At 44.7% G+C, this 18,947-nt stretch overlaps 1 protein-coding gene across 1 annotated transcript in view; it reads right to left on the bottom strand.

Annotated features, from left to right (window-relative positions):
• Positions 1 to 18,947, bottom strand: part of si:dkey-61l1.4 (collagen alpha-1(I) chain) — a 67,482-nt gene that overhangs the window by 27,643 nt on the left and 20,892 nt on the right. Inside the window, exons 2-6 of the mRNA XM_046345385.1 lie at positions 4,784 to 4,931; positions 4,519 to 4,677; positions 4,159 to 4,351; positions 3,163 to 3,297; positions 2,857 to 2,952 (exon numbers count right to left, since the gene is read on the bottom strand). Of these exons, the coding sequence (XP_046201341.1) occupies positions 2,857 to 2,952; positions 3,163 to 3,297; positions 4,159 to 4,351; positions 4,519 to 4,677; positions 4,784 to 4,931 (731 nt within the window). The remainder of the gene's footprint in view (positions 1 to 2,856; positions 2,953 to 3,162; positions 3,298 to 4,158; positions 4,352 to 4,518; positions 4,678 to 4,783; positions 4,932 to 18,947) is intronic.

Below are 18,947 nucleotides of genomic sequence, written 5' to 3'. Positions count from 1 at the left end.
GGGATGAGGTGTAGTGGTGTGGGGTGTTGTGTTGTTGTGGGTGGCTGGGTGGGGTAGGGTAGGATGGGGTGTGGTGGGATGAGGTGTGGTGGTGTGGGGTGCTGTGGTGTTGTGGGGTGGCAGAGTGGGGTAGGGTGGGATGGGGTGTGCTGGGATGGTGTGAGGTGGTTGGGTGGCTGGGTGGGGTAGGATGGGGTGGGTGTGGTGGGATGGGTGGTGTGGTGTGGGGTAACATGGGGTGGGGTGGGGTGGGTGTGTTAGGGTAGGGTGGGTGGGTGTGGTGGGGTGTGGTGGGATAGGGTGTGCCAGGCTAAGCCAGGGGACAAGAGGATGGATACCCATCACTTCATCACTCTATCTCGGCTGCTGAGGCCCAGGTGGATCTTAGGACTTCCACCACTAGACTTCCTGTACTTAGTGATATGAATGTATGCACTAATGTTGTATGATTAAATATACCAAGCTGTGAATGAGATAACTTGGTGGTAAAATAGAAAGGAGCACACACAGCTATGATCAGCTAATGATCTGACAGAGGCTAATTTGATTGAAGAAAACGATTAAGCTGGAGACCTACAGCATTCAGAATCAAAGCAGCAGTGACCACAAGGAGGGATTATGGGTATTAATGAGAAACCATGGCAATAGCATAAACCAAGGGAAACCACTACAGAATACGCTTTACATAAGAGTGGGAAAAATCTCTTGAGGTTTCCCCCATTTTCACTAGACTGGATACATAAGAGGAAAATCCCTTAGCAAATGAACTTGCATCAGTACCATCACCAATCTACACAGGCTTGCTAACTGCTCCCAGAGCCTCTGACTATGGAATAAGCTGCTGTCTACACTTACCACATCGAGGCCAGGCCGCAGTATATGGCATGTGGTTTCCATTAAAACATAAGGTGAGAGAACACATTTTTCTCATGTACATTTTAGCAAGGGTGTGAATAGAGATGGGAGACAATAGGCTAGTAATAAAGCAACCCTTTTTTCAGCGCCTCCCTCTCTTCTTATATAATTTTTTATTTGGCTAACTAAATTATAGCCCAGTGAATATGATTACACGTTTCAGTGGTCTGAGGTCAAAGTCGCAGATGATAGACTAGAACTGCCAATGTGGACGAGAGATGAGAACACAGAGCTGTGTGATACAGTACCAGCTCAGAACAGAACTCCCACAAGCCTGGGCCATAATTACTCTGTGAGGTACAGTTGCTTGGCAACCATGAGTCATGACTGCTTCTTTCTTGTTCCTCCCTTTTGCCATTTCAATGATGTGACTTACAGTATAAGCTACCATAGGTGGATGCATGCAGTACAGTGACAGACCTGTGGATGAATGTCCCAATCTCATATGCTGGTAGATGGCAGAACAGTCAAGAAATGTTATTTGGAACCTGCTACTTGGGATACAATGTAATAAAACACCACATAAGGTTGTGAGTCATGAGGTTGTGGTTTGCGTGAAATAGTTTGCAAGTTGTAAATGGTATTGCTCTTGGGCTGATGTCTGATCTAGATTTTGCCTTGACTTGTGCTAAATGGCCCTTGCAAACTCACCTATTATTCTATTGCCCTTTGTAAAGTAATCATCTGATGGTGGTTCATTAGCACCACCTGTGCATTAGTGACAGTATGGACATCAGTCCCCTCACTTTCACTTTCAGCACAGAGGTTGTAAGGTAATGGATAATGGAAATAGACCTTATCTGATCCTAAGTTTCAGTACTTGTGAATTATGATCCAGAGGCTCTTCGGCACCTTCTGTGGCCCATATCGCTCATCTTAAAAGGAGAGAGTGAGTACACATCCTGTGGGTGTATTATGGGGGTCAGACAAGAAAAATGTTGAATCATTTGACCTCTCACCAAGTGAAGTGGAGTCCACAAGGCCGACTGCAAGTCTTAACACTTTGAGATGAAGATACAACTCAGTACTTCCCCCCATTTAGTGGTTGACTGATGATCTAAGACAGGTATGGACTGGTGAAACTATCATTGTTATACCAAAGGTATGTTACTTTGGGCATTTGAGGACTTTCAGTTCAGTTCAATAAAAAAGTGAAAACCCTTAATGCACTTCTCAAACATCCTATGTACGTAAAACAGATTAACAAAGACCATTTAAACAGAGCATCATCAAGTCTAGAACTGCCACGGACAACCAGATTTCAATCAAGTAAAGAAATGTCAACTTGAACATAACAATAATGAGGAAAATGTCTTGTCCAATGTTTAAATAACAAGTATACACTGAAGTGTATACTAATGCTGAAGTATGCACTTGGTCTTTTTAAGCCTATAGTAAAGAGCCTGCGCGGTGGGTAATGACGTTTGAGGACAGCTGGTAAAAGTACTCTGGATGTATTTGTGAGCTGCAGTCTAGTGTGTGAGACCCAGGGCCAGGGCAGCCCCTTATCCCTCCCTGATGGGGCATTTGTCAAAGCCAGGCTTGTTCCCAGCACTCTAGTGAATCACAGCCTTCCCCATTAGGAAAATAAAACTAGGGGTTTATGGGGACAAATGAGAAATCAGTGGAATTTCTTCACCTCACCTCCATCAATGATACACTTCCCAGATTGTTCAGGCAATATCTCTAACCAACCACTACATCTGTCACTTATTTGCCTTAAATTGTGTCATAAGAATTACTACAACTGTTACTACTGGAACACTGTACAAAGCACATGTAAGGGACCCATTATCCCCTAATGCACTATAATTCAAAAGAGATGAAAGACTTTAAAACCAGGCAATTCAGTGGCTTTTGTCTAAATTGGGCTGACTCACATGGCTTTACATCAACTACTGTACATGACAATGGAATTATCTCCCTATCAAAGGTACTCACCATGACAGCATCCCCTTTATCTGTGGAACTCTCTCTGGAACTCCCTGTACTGTTTGTCAAGTCATCTAGCAGGTCACCAGAGGACAACTCGGCATCCTAAAATATTAAGAAATTTAAAATGAAAGGGCAGTAGATGTAAAAGAATAGATCTAAATGGCATACTGTATAATAATTTGTCTCTTTTTTAATCGCAGTATAAATTACAAACATATTGTCTTATTTGATTTATTATTATTATTATTATATTTCATGAAAAATATCTTGATATTTCAGAGAGGACTGCAAAGTTCTGTAGTTAGTTAGTACCTGGTGTGTGTGGGGTGTTCTTGGGGAGCGTGGAGCTTTGGGGGCCGTTCCATCACACATAGGGAGGTGGAGGTTACATTGGTGTCTGGCTGCGTCGGGGTCACCCATCACAAAGGTCATCTGTCTCAGAGCACCCTGAGACAGACAGACAGGTAGAAACCTGAAACACTGTTGCTGAAAGGTGAGGAGATCCCTCAGACACACAGTAAGGAAGGCTTCACCTTCCACTTTCCACTTTTCACCCAGCCTAATTACTTACAACAGTCACAGTATAAAGTACTGGATTATCTCACTGATCTATGTGAGATTTCTTTAGGACAGGTCAATTGGACAGGCAGCTAAGTGTAAATACCCATGGATATCCAACCCTGACTGTGAAGTTCTCATGCCATCCCTTCCAACGAGCCCATCCAGCTCTTCGGTCCCCAACCTTTAGTCTTTGCAGTACAGTAGGCTGACATCATCCAGATAATTTGACAGTACAGTGATAGTAATATAGGAACTGACTAGAGCCAATAAGATATGGCAACAAGACCCTGCCTGTGTCCGTCCGTGATGAATTGGCTCCGAGAGTAACGTCTCTGGATTCAATTAAAGTGAAGAGAAGCTGATTTCAGGAGAATCAGTAAACTCTCTCTGGGAGGATTAATGAGCAGGCAGAGAATAACCAGATTCCCTAAAACAATTTCTGTTTACATTTTGTCACAAAACTTAAGATGACAAACTTTATTGTATGATTGAAATCGAAAAATACATTTTGGATTAATGATATATAGTATTACAACTGCAGAAAACCAACAGCAAATTAAGTGAAATCATTCTCAGCGAGTAAGTCAAGCTGACAACTGCCTAGTAATTGGTGACGGGACATTAACTTCTCTCTACTGCCATCAAGTGGCAGGCACCTTCTCTCTGAACATATCTAGTGCTTGAAATCATGAGGAATAGAAAAATATTCAGATTACTATTTATTATGTGAAATTTGAGTACCCTTACCTCAAATGGAGTCTCAAAGCCCTCTATGATGCCCCCCAGCATCAGCAGACCATCAGTGGTAATGTCCTGTCCAGGGTAGGTCCAGTTCACCCTCTCCACCAGCTCACAGTCCACATAGAGGGCCAGCCAGCTGGAGGACACACCTACAGAGACCTGGTGCCACTGGCCATCAGGCAGCATACCTACTGGGAACCTAGAGAGACAGGACGGAATGGGAGATACATTTACTTCACTTGTATTGCTTGACTTATTGTTTTTAGCTGCAAGTGGAGCAAAGCACCTCAGCTTCATTTACTATACTGTACAAAAAGTCAGAAAGACAGAATTCATCTAAACTAGGAGGTGAAACTAACAACGTACTCGTAATGTCTGTGGTGAGTGGAGACGAAGGTGACCGTGTGTGGGTTGAGACGGAGCTGCAGCTGGATGTGGCTGTAGGGACTGAGCACGGTGACCAGGCTACTCTCCTCCTGCTGAACACTACGCAGCTCCATCAGCACACTGAACTCATCTACAAACCTGGGAGGGAGCACAATATATGTGAGGTAGCACAATATAAATAACTTAAACAAAATGTTAATTTACGTCAGTATAATATAATATAGTATGTTAATAGGAAAAATACCTGGGTCCAAATGCCTGGTGTGTGGGCATTGCCAGTGTGGCGTACAGGCCAATGTGAAGAGTCGGACAATTCTGGGTCCCCACAGATAAGGATACATTAGTGGTGTTGACGGCCAGCTGGGACAGGTGCTCCAACACGTTCACCTTCTCTGTAGGAAGAACAGGACAAGACAGCAGCCATTCACTACATCTCTTTCACTACTGAGTACCCTGGCCGACATGACAGATTGAACAGCGTTTCCATCCGGGTCTCATTCTCCCCTAAAGACTGCACTTCTCCACATGTAGTCACAGTAGAGCCAGTCTAATCATTTAGCAGAGCAGGAGCACAAAGAGCAGTATTTTCTCTGAGTGCACACAGTGGGTGAGAAATGACGCCCTAATATTGCTCATTTATTTTTGAGTGAGGACTGGGGTAGCAGCCCAGGTCAGCAACAGCCTTGAATGAAGGATGATGAACAAACAGACACTTCATCACCGCTGCAGAGAGAGGACCTCCGGCCGTCAAGACGTTAACAGTAATGGAGCCTCAAAATAGTGCTGGAGTCATGCACTGTGTCACTTTAATTTGAAATAAGAATAGACTGCGTGTGAGTGTGTGGTGAAAACACTCATGTTAACTGCAGATCACATGAATCTTTCAGTCCCCTGTCTCTGCAAACAATACCCCATAACGACAAAGCACTTTTTTTTGGAAAGTTTGCAAATTAATTAAAAATAATTATTCTGAAGAAAAATACACAAGTATTCAGACCCTTTGCTATGCAACTCGAAATAGAGCTCTGGTGCATCCTATTTCCATTGATCATCCTTGAGATGTTTCTACAATTTGATTGGAGTCCACCTGTGGTAAACTCAATTGATTGGACATGATTTGGAAAGGCACACACCTATCTATATAAGGTCCCACAGTTGACAGTGCATGTTAGAGCAAAAACCAAGCCATGAGTTCGAAGGAATTGTCCGTAGAGCCCCACGGGACAGGATTGTGTTGAGGCACATATCTGGGGAAGGGTACCAAAAAGGGGAAGTGTACCATCATTCTTAAATGGAAGAAGTTTGGAACCACCAAGACTCCTCCTAGAGCTGGCTGCCTGGCTAAACTGAGCAATCAGTGGAGAAGGGCCTTGGTCAGGGAGGTGACCAAGAACCCGATGGTCACTCTGACATTGCTCTAGAGTTCCTCTGTGGAGATGCAAGCATTACATCTGGAGGAAACCTGGCACCACCCCTACGGTGAAGCATGGTGGTGGCAACATCACACTGTGGGGGTGTTTTTCAGCAGCAGGGAGACTAGTAAGGATCGAGGCAAAGATGAATGGAGCAAAGTACAGAGAGATTCTTAATGAAAACCTGCTCCAGAGTGCTCAGGACCTCAGACTGTGGTGAAGGTTCACCTTTCCCCAAATACAGGTATCATACCCAAGAAGACCCAAGGCTGTAATTGCTGCCAAAAGTGCTTCAACAAAGTACTGCGTTAATTATCTGAATACTTATATGTAATATTTCTGTTTTTTATATTTTTATATATAGTTCTTATTTGTCATTATGGGGTATTGTGTGTAGATTGATGAGGGGGATTTATTTATTTTTTAAATCAATTTTAGAACAAGGCTATAACCTAACAAAATGTCAAGAAGGTCAAGGAGTCTGAATACTTTCCGAAGGCACCGTATATGTGTCCTGAGAGGGTTAAAACATCACAGGCCTCAGGGTTCTCCTTCTTCAATGCCAAGAGTTCCAGAAATATCTGATTTTACCCTTTCATCTTGGCGGATGGGTCCTTCTTGAATTACGGTAACATTTGGACATGGCATTTTTAGATACTACTGCACTGTTACATACTGCTGCTCTGTTGGAGCTAGGAACACAAGCATTTCACTACACCTGCAATAACATCTGATAAAAATGTGTATATGATCAATACAATTAGATTCCATTTTTTGGGGGTAAAATGCTTATTTTTTCTAGATGTTTTATTTATTAAATGTTTTTGGTTACATCTTCCCATTCTAAATCAACTAATATGGCAGCTTAATGACTTTAAATAATTTTTACCATAATATTGTGCTACCAGTAGGAGTAGCACCACCAATTATGGTAACACCAATGAGACATTTTAGGTTATTGAGGATTTTTTTAAATGGACACCACAGATAATCAAATCTAAGGTCATAAACCCTTCCAAAATAATTTATAAAAAGTATATGATTAATCATTTTTCTCACAATGTTATTTCCATTCATTTAAATTGAGTAACACCAAGTGACACCTTGGATTTAGACACAGCAAATTATCAATGGAATCCTCAAATTTATGACATACTAAAAGGGTGTGATTAGCTAATCCTTTTCATTAATAATAGACCCCTCCCCCGATAACTGTTTGCACACTGAAGGGAATGCTCAATATAACACCAATGACATAAAACTGAGGGACAGACATTATATTAGTAATAAAAAAGTATTTTAATAGCCTTCTTTATTTTTATTGATCTATACAATATATTAAAAAAGTTTTGTTCAAAATAATAGATATCTCTAAATCCACAAAACATGTCACTACAACTCTACACATCACTACTGGAACAAGTCCATTTGCTTACCCTAACTAATGTCATGTTTTGTCATTGATTGTCATGTCTTGTCCCTGTGCTTCCCCTTCTATTCGTTTCCCCCTGCTGGTCTTATTAGGTTCTTTCCCTCTTTCTATCCCTCTCTCCCCCCCCCTCTCTCTCTCTCTCTCTCTCTCTCTCTCTCTCTCTCTCTCTCTATCGTTCCGTTCCTGCTCCCAGCTGTTCCTCATTCTCCTAACTACCTCATTTACTCTTTCACACCTGTTCCCTATTTTTCCCTCTGATCAAGTCCCTATTTCTCTCTCTGTTTTCGCTTCTGTCCTTGTCGGATCATTGTTTGCTGTTCTGTTTCCTCGTTCCGTCCTGTCGTGTTTTTGCCTTCTTCAGATGCTGCGTGTGAGCAGGTGTCTAGATCAGCTACGGCCTGCGCCTTCCCGAAGCGACCCGCAGTCTGTGGTGGCATCTCCAGTTGTCCCCCTCTACTGACTAGAGGGTTTCAGTTTTCCTGTTTTGACTTGGAATAAACTCTGTTTCTGTAAAGTCGCTTTTGGGTCCTCATTCACCTGCATAACAGAATGATCCGACCAAGAATGGACCCAGCGACTACGGATTCTCGCAACTCAGCCGTCAAGATCCAGGGAGCGATGCTCGGCAGACACGAGCAGGAATTGTTTGCTGCTCGTCATGCCGTTGAGACCCTGGCCGCTCAGGTCTCCGACCTCTCAGGACAGTTTCAGAGTCTCCGTCTCGAGCCACCAGCTACTTCCTGGTCTTCCGAGTCTCCGGAACCTAGGGTTAATAACCCACCATGTTACTCTGGGCAGCCCACTGAGTGCCGCTCCTTTCTCACCCAGTGTGATATTGTGTTCTCTCTCCAGCCCAACACATACTCAAGAGAGAGAGAGCTCGGATCGCCTACGTCATATCACTCCTTACGGGACGGGCTCGGGAGTGGGGCACAGCTATCTGGGAGGCAAGGGCTGAGTGTACTAACGAGTATCAGAACTTTAAAGAGGAGATGATACGGGTTTTTGATCGTTCAGTTTTTGGGAGGGAGGCTTCCAGGGCCCTGGCTTCCCTATGTCAAGGTGATCGATCCATAACGGATTACTCTATAGAGTTTCGCACTCTTGCTGCCTCCAGTGACTGGAACGAGCCGGCGTTGCTCGCTCGTTTTCTGGAGGGACTCCACGCTGAGGTTAAGGATGAGATTCTCTCCCGGGAGGTTCCTTCCAGCGTGGATTCTTTGATTGCACTCGCCATCCGCATAGAACGACGGGTAGATCTTCGTCACCGAGCTCGTGGAAGAGAGCTCGCGTTAACGGTGTTCCCCCTCTCCGCATCTCAACCATCTCCTCCCACTGGCTCAGAGATTGAGCCCATGCAGCTGGGAGGTATTCACATCTCGACTAAGGAGAGGGAACGGAGAATCACCAACCGCCTTTGCTTCTATTGCGGTTCTGCTGGACATTTTGTCATTTCATGTCCAGTTAAAGGCCAGAGCTCATCAGTAAGCGGAGGGCTACTGGTGAGCGCTACTACTCAGGTCTCTCCATCAAGATCCTGTACTACCTTGTCGGTCCAGCGTAGATGGTCGGTCCATCTACGCTGGACCGGTTCGGCAGCTACCTGCAGTGCCTTGATAGACTCTGGGGCTGAGGGTTGTTTTATGGACGAAGCATGGGCTCGGAAACATGACATTCCTCTCAGACAGTTAGGGGGATCCCACGCCCATGTTCGCCTTAGATGGTAGTCTTCTCCCCAGTATCATATGTGAGACACTACCTTTAACCCTCACAGTATCTGGTAACCACAGTGAGACCATTTCCTTTTTGATTTTTCGTTCACCTTTTACACCTGTTGTTTTGGGTCATCCCTGGCTAGTATGTCATAATCCTTCTATTAATTGGTCTAGTAATTCTATCCTATCCTGGAACGTTTCTTGTCATGTGAAGTGTTTAATGTCTGCTATCCCTCCTGTTTCTTCTGTCCCCTCTTCTCAGGAGGAACCTGGTGATTTGACAGGAGTGCCGGGGGAATATCATGATCTGCGCACGGTCTTCAGTCGGTCCAGAGCCAACTCCCTTCCTCCTCACCGGTCGTATGATTGTTGTATTGATCTCCTTCCGGGGACCACTCCCCCTCGGGGTAGACTATACTCTCTGTCGGCTCCCGAACGTAAGGCTCTCGAAGATTATCTGTCTGTTTCTCTCGACGCCGGTACCGTTGTGCCTTCTTCCTCTCCCGCCGGAGCGGGGTTTTTTTTTGTTAAGAAGAAGGACGGTACCCTGCGCCCCTGCGTGGATTATCGAGGGCTGAATGACATAACGGTTAAGAATCGTTATCCGCTTCCCCTTATGTCGTCAGCCTTCGAGATTCTGCAGGGAGCAAGGTTCTTTACTAAGTTGGACCTTCGTAACGCTTACCATCTCGTGCGCATCAGAGAGGGGGACGAGTGGAAAACGGCGTTTAACACTCCGTTAGGGCATTTTGAATACCGGGTTCTGCCGTTCGGTCTCGCTAATGCTCCAGCTGTCTTTCAGGAATTAGTTAATGATGTACTGAGAGACATGCTGAACATCTTTGTTTTCGTTTACCTTGACGATATCCTGATTTTTTTCACCGTCACTCGAGATTCATGTTCAGCACGTTCGACGTGTACTCCAGCGCCTTTTAGAGAATTGTCTCTATGTGAAGGCTGAGAAGTGCGCCTTTCATGTCTCCTCTGTCACATTTCTCGGTTTTGCGAATTTCTATCGGCGTTTCATTCGTAATTTCGGTCAAGTGGCAGCCCCTCTCACAGCCCTTACTTCTGTCAAGTCGTGCTTTAAGTGGTCCGGTTCCGCCCAGGGAGCTTTTGATCTCCTCAAGAGCGTTTTACATCCGCTCCTATCCTTGTTACTCCTGACGTCACTAAACAATTCATTGTCGAGGTTGACGCTTCAGAGGTGGGCGTGGGAGCCATTCTGTCCCAGCGCTTCCATTCTGACGATAAGGTCCATCCTTGCGCGTATTTTTCTCATCGCCTGTCGCCATCGGAACGCAACTATGATGTGGGTAACCGCGAACTGCTCGCCATCCGCTTAGCCCTAGGCGAATGGCGACAGTGGTTGGAGGGGGCAACCGTTCCTTTTGTCGTTTGGACTGACCATAAGAACCTTGAGTACATCCGTTCTGCCAAACGACTCAATGCTCGTCAAGCTCGTTGGGCGTTGTTTTTCGCTCATTTCGAGTTCGTGATTTCTTATCGCCCGGGAAATAAGAACACCAAGCCTGATGCCTTATCTCGTCTCTTCAATTCTTCTGTAGCTTCTACCGACCCCGAGGGGATTCTCCCTGAAGGGCGTGTTGTCGGGTTGACTGTCTGGGGAATTGAGAGACAGGTAAAGCAAGCACTCACTCACACTGCGTCGCCGCGCGCTTGTCCTAGTAACCTTCTTTTCGTTCCTGTCTCTACTCGTCTGGCTGTTCTTCAGTGGGCTCACTCTGCCAAGTTAGCTGGCCACCCCGGCGTTCGGGGTACGCTTGCTTCTATTCGCCAGCGGTTTTGGTGGCCTACTCAGGAGCGTGACACGCGCCGTTTCGTGGCTGCTTGTTCGGACTGCGCGCAGACTAAGTCAGGTAACTCCCCTCCTGCCGGTCGTCTTAGACCACTTCCCATTCCTTCTCGACCATGGTCTCACATCGCCTTAGACTTTATTACCGGTCTGCCTTCGTCTGCGGGGAAGACTGTGATTCTTACGGTTGTCGATAGGTTCTCTAAGGCGGCTCATTTTATTCCCTTCGCTAAGCTTCCTTCCGCTAAGGAGACGGCACAAATCATCATTGAGAATGTGTTCAGAATTCATGGCCTCCCGTTAGACGCCGTTTCGGACAGAGGTCCGCAATTCACGTCACAGTTTTGGAGGGAGTTCTGTCGTTTGATTGGTGCTTCCGTCAGTCTCTCTTCCGGTTTTCATCCCCAGTCTAACGGTCAAGCAGAACGGGCCAATCAGACGATTGGTCGCATATTACGCAGCCTTTCTTTTAGAAACCCTGCGTCTGGGGCAGAACAGCTCCCCTGGGCAGAATACGCTCACAACTCGCTTCCTTCGTCTGCTACCGGGCTATCTCCTTTTCAGAGTAGTCTTGGGTACCAGCCTCCTCTGTTCTCGTCCCAGCTCGCCGAGTCCAGCGTTCCCTCCGCTCAGGCTTTTGTCCAACGTTGTGAGCGCACCTGGAGGAGGGTCAGGTCTGCACTTTGCCGTTACAGGGCGCAGACTGTGAGAGCCGCCAATAAACGTAGGATTAAGAGTCCTAGGTATTGTCGCGGTCAGAGAGTGTGGCTTTCCACTCGTAATCTTCCCCTTACGACAGCTTCTCGCAAGTTGACTCCGCGGTTCATTGGTCCGTTCCGTGTTTCTCAGGTCGTCAATCCTGTCGCAGTGCGACTGCTTCTTCTTCGTCGCGTCCACCCAGTCTTCCATGTCTCCTGTGTCAAGCCTTTTCTTCGCGCCCCGTTCGTCCCCCCGTCCTTGTCGAGGGCGCACCTATTTACAGGGTACGGAAGATCATGGACATGCGTTCTCGGGGATGTGGCCACCAGTACTTAGTGGATTGGGAGGGTTACTGTCCTGAGTAGAGGAGTTGGGTTCCATCTCGGGACATGCTGGACCGTTCGTTGATTGATGATTTCCTCCGTTGCCGCCAGGGTTCCTCCTCGAGTGCGCCAGGAGGCGCTCGGTGAGTGGGGGGGTACTGTCATGTTTTGTCATTGATTGTCATGTCTTGTCCCTGTGCTTCCCCTTCTATTCGTTTCCCCCTGCTGGTCTTATTAGGTTCTTTCCCTCTTTCTATCCCTCTCTCTCCCCCTCCCTCTCTCTCTCTCTCTCTCTCTCTCTCTATCGTTCCGTTCCTGCTCCCAGCTGTTCCTCATTCTCCTAACTACCTCATTTACTCTTTCACACCTGTTCCCTATTTTTCCCTCTGATTAAGTCCCTATTTCTCTCTCTGTTTTCGCTTCTGTCCTTGTCGGATCATTGTTTGCTGTTCTGTTTCCTCGTTCCGTCCTGTCGTGTTTTTGCCTTCTTCAGATGCTGCGTGTGAGCAGGTGTCTAGATCAGCTACGGCCTGCGCCTTCCCGAAGCGACCCGCAGTCTGTGGTGGCATCTCCAGTTGTCCCCCTCTACTGACTAGAGGGTTTCAGTTTTCCTGTTTTGACTTGGAATAAACTCTGTTTCTGTAAAGTCGCTTTTGGGTCCTCATTCACTTGCATAACAACTAAGTACATTAATCAATGCATAAACATAAAGTTTTGCAGTATAAAGGACTTGCATTGTTTTATCACTGAAAAACAGTTAAACATGAACAAAAACACGTAGGATGTGTAACTATTTGTATTTTAAAGTGTTTTTCATGGTTGCAAAGGGATGCAAATATACCACAGCAATTCAAGAACGACCCGGATATACATACGGAAAGCCATGGATTTTTGTCTGAGTTTCAAGTGTTATTAGTCGTATGTACGTGATACACATGGTATACACCGTCCAACGAAATGCTTACTTACAAGTTCCTTATCTTGAGTGTGTGTGTCACAGGAGGCTGCTGAGGGGAAGACGGCTCATAATAACGACCGGAATGGAGCAAATGGAATGGCATCAAACACCTGGAAACCATGTGTCTGATGTATTTGATACCATTCACTTATTCCACTCCAGTCATTTCAATGAGCTTGTTCTCCCCAATTAGAGTGCCACCAACCTCCAGTGGCGTGTGTGTGACTATGTGTGTGTGCGTGCATATGAGTGTTCCTGCGTGCATGTGTGTGTGTGGTGAAAACACTCCCATGTTAACTGCAGATCACATTAATCTTTCAGTCCCCTGTCTCTCACACTACCAGCCCGCAGCGCAGCAGTCTCCCTCCAGACCTGGAGGACTCCAGTCACACATGACTACTCTCTGATAACGTGATGAAAAGCCTGCTGTGAGCCACATTCAGCATTCCACAACTCACCAGGGCATATAGTCTACTGTACAGCTACAGCACGGTACTGAACAGAGCAAGGTGTTGAAAACAAGGTGCTTATGGTTGGACATTCCAGCATGCCTGTATTAAGCCTAATCCATTGATTACTGTATTGTTATGTTCCATTATGTGGAGTATGTATTTTTGTAATACAACATTATCAAACGGTACACATCTTCTTATGCACGTATCAAGGTAAATCCCAAATCAGAGATTACAAGAAAAGGCCATTTACCTGAGAAACCCCTACATGTCTCTCCCGCTAGAAAAGGTTAAAATGAAAACTACCTGATAGAGATCATGCTCTAATTGGTTGGCTAGTTGGGCTTTGTAACAACATGTCTAGAAGTCCATATTCTCTGTTGAACCCAATTCTCAGAGAAAACGGGTAACATGGTGGGTCCATGCTGTTACCTAGACAGCTCAGTATGACATGTAGAGGCTAACAAAAGGGAACACAGCCATATCTGTGGTGCAGGAAAAGGGAATTTCAAAGCCGACTGAATGATCTGCATACAGGTGGGAACGGAAAACTCTGACAAGCATCTTGAGTCCATGTGCTGAGAGAGGAACCGGGAAAGGAGGAGATGGTGAAGAGGTGGAGAGACATGAGGAGAGGAGGAGAGACAGGAGGAGAGGAACAAAGTGGAGAGGAGATTATAGGTCCCTGCCAGTGCCAACACTACAGTGTATCTGTACACCACAGGGAACTGCGAAGAATACCTGACAAACTAACAACTAAGACCACAGTAGAGTGGAGTGTGCTTTTGTACAAAGTGAAACATCTAGACTGGGAAACTGGGAGATAATCTCAGCTGAATAATGTGTTTTAAACCTGTTCCCCTAAAACTGTCTTTCAGATTCTGCAGGACAAACAAACCCTATCTTGCCTCCCCACTTCAAGTATCGGCAGAGTTGTGTTTTCCTAGAGAGAGAGAGAGAGAGAGAGAGATAAGGCTGCATTATCAGTGGAGGAAGGGGATAATATCTATTACCTAAGGAGTTTACTTGACCACAATCCTCTTGTGTAGACAGACTGACAGATTGGAGCTATTGGAAAATGCCTTGTAGCCTATGCTGTTCCAACACAGGGACAGAACATGCTTCAGTTGTCATGTCTGTCTGGCAAACCAAACAGGGAATTGTTGCCAGGGTTGTATACTCTGGCTGGTTCATCTTGAATTACATTGTAAATTGTTAGGAACACATAGACAGGAACTCAGTGTTGACTGCCAAATAGTAATCTCAGTTCATTGAGCTGGGAGAGTTCAGTAAAGCCTTGGGGTCTAATGTCTGGCTGCAGTTGCCATTTAATGGTCAATTAGCTTCCCCTGCACTGGTGTGTGTTTCATTTACATGGATGGTTAACTGAAGTTCAGTCTTGTGGGACCCATTATGTTTGTCTGGGGAATAAAGGGGAATAAAAGCTGTGTTTCTTTCCCTTAATTGTGCTCTTAAAGGTAATCAAGGATGGATCGAGTGCACTGGCTGACTGGCTGGGCACTTTCTGATGGGATTGCTGGGTTACATGGCATTATTTAACTCAAACATAGGATAGCCTATAAGACGGTCATCCAACACTGTAACTTTAAATCTATTTTATATCTCTTCACAGTTCATACGATTAGTAGTGGGGTGCCTACAGGGTAGTCTAGCAGTTAAGAGCTTAAAGGCCAGTAGTTCAAATCCCAAAGCTGACTCGGTGAAAAATCTGCCGATGTGCCCTTGACCAAGGAATTTAACCCTAATTGCTCCTGTAAGTCACTCTGGATAAGAGCATCTGCTAAATGACTAAAATGTTAATAATGAGTCCCAATTGGGGTTCCATCACTCTTGACCTCCTTGCAGATTATCAGATCTTCAAATTCCTCAAGGCCTTGTTGATTGTGCATTCATGGCTATGAATGGTATGAGTGACAACTTGCAGAGGAGTGTTGTTTATGCACCTTTACCCAGAGTGAGATGATACACATATGGAATGGCATCTGCTATACTGTAATGAGCCTGGACCATCTCTGCAGCACTCCACCAATCAGGTCTTTGTTGTACATTGGCCAGACCGAAGTCACTAATCAGAAAAAGGCACATGACAGCCCACTTGAGGTTTGCCAAAAGGCACCTAAAGACTCTCAGACCATTAGAAAGAAGATTTTCTGTTCTGATGAAACCAGGGTTGAACTCTTTAACCCAACGGTGAAGCATGGTGGTGGCAGCATATGTTGTGGGGATGTTTTTCCGTTGCAGGGACTGGGAGATTAGTCAGGATCGAGGCAAAGATGAATGGAGCAAAGTACAGAGAGATCCTTGATGAAAACCTCCTCTAGAGCACTCAGGACCTCAGACTGAGGCGAAGATTCACCTTCCAACAGGACAACGACCCTAAGCACACAGCCAAGACAACGCAGGAGTGGCTTCGGGACAGGTATATGAATGTCCTTGAGTGACCCAGCCAGTGCCTGGACTTGAACCCGATTGAACATCTCTGGAGAGACCTGAAAGTAGCTGTGCAGCAATGCTACCGATCCAACCTGACAGGGAGAAACTCCCCAAATACAAGTATTTCAAGCTTGTAGCGTCATACTCAAGAAGACTTGAGGCTGTAATCACTGTCAAAGTTCTTTTAACAAAGTACTGAGTAAAGCGTCTGAATACTTGCATAAATGTGATATTTATGTTGTATTTTTTAAAATAAATGTGCAAACATTTATAATGACCTGTTTTTGCTTTGTCATTGTGGTGTATTGTGTGCGTCTGCTAAATGACTTAAATGTAAATGTAAATGTAGATTGGTGAGGGGGAAACATTATTTAATACATTTTAGAATAAGGCTGTAAAGTAACAAAATGTTGAAAAAGGCAAGGGGTAATGAATTATTTCCGAATGCACTGTGTGATGACTTATTCATAACAAAAAACAGATCCCTAAATATAATAACAAGATGCAATAATTTGCTGTTAGTGAGAAGAGCGAAAATCTATTCATTTTATCTTTACATTCAAAAATATTTAGGTATCTATTTCCGATTATTTATTTAATTATCATTGCAGAATAAATTCCTTATCTTTTCTGACTGTGATGGTTCATATAGGGCTAAGGAAATAGGGATAAGAATTGAGATATACAGTAAATATGTTTATGTTAATTGTTGTGGAAATTACTTGGGAGCCAGGCCCAGCCAGTCAGAATGAGTTTTACCCCACAAAAGGGCTATATTACAGAACAAAATACTCCGCAGTGTCATCAGCTGTCTGGGTGGCTGGTCTCAGACGATTCCGCAGGTGAAGAAGCCAGATGTAGAGGTTCTGGGCTGGCATGGTTACACATGGTCTGTGATTGTGGTCTGTGATTGGAGGCCGGTTGGACATACTGCCAAATTCTTAAAAGGTGGGGTGGGTTATAGTAGAGAAATGAACATTCAATTCTCTGGCAATAGCTCTGGTGGACATTCCTGCAGTCAGCATGCCAATTGCACACTCCCGCCAAACTTGAGACATCTACAGCATTGTGATGTGAGACAACGCTGCACATATTAGTGGCCTTTTATTGTCGCCAGCACAAGGTGCACCTGTGTAATGATCATGATGTTTAATCAGATGGATTATCTTGCTCACTAACAGGGATGTAAACAAATTTGTGCATAACATTTTTGTGCATATGAAACATTTCTGGGATCTTTTATTTCAGCTTATGAAACATGGAACCAACACTTTACATGTTGCGTTTATAATTTTGTCAGCATAGATGGATCATCTGGAACATTGACTTTTTGGGGTATTCGGTAGATAAAAGCACCCTTCTGTGCCATGAGTCAGGTACCTTTCCATTAATCAGACAGGCATCGAAGATATGCATGAGGGCATGGGAGGACTGGGGCCTTGTGGCCTTTAAAATTTCATAAGTGACATCTGATCCATTAGCCTTTTTGTTTGGTAGGGAAGTCAAAAAATAATCTACCTCTTCAAGAGTAAAATTGCATGTATCTGATAAATAGTCTGGTTGTACCGTTTCAGTAGATTCACACCAAGGGAGCGTGGTCAGCGGTACACTATCAGACCGGGCTTGACATCTGTCATTATAGTAGTTTGGTACATTAGCAACATTACTCGTACTGGGTGGGGGTATGGGGTATGCACTGTTGTTCAGAATAATGTCAATCCCTTTAGATTTGTGATGTTGCCATAAGTATTCCAATTTCTCACTGCATACCTTTCTCACACATACACACACACATACATGGACATACACACAAAACACACCTACATGTATATTGACCCTAGAACATACACACACATACATACATGGACATACACACAAAACACACCTACATGTATATTGACCCTAGGACATACACACAAATACATACGTTCACATTCCTTCCCACTCTTCACATACACTGCTGCTACTCTCTGTTTATTATCTATACATAGTCACTTTACCCCTACCTACAGTTGAAGTGGGAAGTTTATATACACTTAGGTTTGAGTCATTAAAACTTGTTTTTCAACCACTCCCCAAATTTCTTGTTAACAAACTATAGTTTTGGTAAGCTGGTTAAGACATCTACTTTGTGCATGACTCAAGTAATTTTTCCAACAATTGTTGACAGACAGATTATTTCACTTATAATTCACTGTAGCACAATTTCAGTGGGTCAGAAGTTTACATACACTAAGTTGACTGTGCCTTTAAACAGCTTGGAAAATTCCAGAAAATGATGTCATGGCTTTAGAAGCTTCTGATAGGCTAATTGACATAATTTGAGTCAACTGGAGGTGTACCTGTGGATGTATTTCAAGTCCTACCTTCAAACTTAGTGCCTCTTTTCTTGACATCATGGGAAAATCTAAATAAATCAGCCAAGACCTCAGAAAAAAATGGTAGACCTCCACAAGTCTGGTTCATCCTTGGGAGCAATTTCCAAACGCCTGAAGGTACCACGTTCATCTGTGCAAACAATAGTACGCAAGTATAAACACCATGGTACCACTCAGCCGTCATACCGCTCAGGAAGGAGACGAGTTCTGTCAGCTTGAGATGAACGTACTTTGGTGCGAAAAGTGCAAATCATTCCCAGAACAACAGCAAAGGAAGGACCTTGTGAAGATGCTGGAGGAAACAGGTACAAAAGTATCTATATCTTCAGTAAAACGAGTCCAATATCAACATAACCTGAAAGGCCGCTCAGCAAGGAAGAAGCCACTGCTCCAAAACCGCCATAAAAAAGCCAGACTACGGTTTGCAACCGCACATGGGGACAAAGATCATACTTGGAGAAATGTCCTCTGGTCTGATGAAACAATAATAGAACTGTTTGGCCACAATGACCATCTGTGTTTTGGAGGAAAAAGGGGGAGGCTTGCATGCCGAAGATAACCATCCCAACTGAGAAGCACGGGGGTGGCAGCATCATGTTGTGGGGGTGCTTTGCTGCAGGAGGGACTGGTGCACTTCACAAAATAGATGGCATCATGAGGAGGAAAATTACGTGCATATATTGATGCAACATCTCAAGACATCAGTCAGGAAGTTAAAGCTTGGTCGCAAATGGGTCTTCCAAATGGACAATGACCCCAAGCATACTTC

The sequence above is a fragment of the Oncorhynchus gorbuscha genome, linkage group LG04, assembly GCF_021184085.1.
Source record: "Oncorhynchus gorbuscha isolate QuinsamMale2020 ecotype Even-year linkage group LG04, OgorEven_v1.0, whole genome shotgun sequence".
NCBI classification, from domain to species: domain Eukaryota; kingdom Metazoa; phylum Chordata; class Actinopteri; order Salmoniformes; family Salmonidae; genus Oncorhynchus; species Oncorhynchus gorbuscha.
Note: the sequence above shows the minus strand (reverse complement) of the source record. Positions and strands in the feature narration are given on the sequence as shown.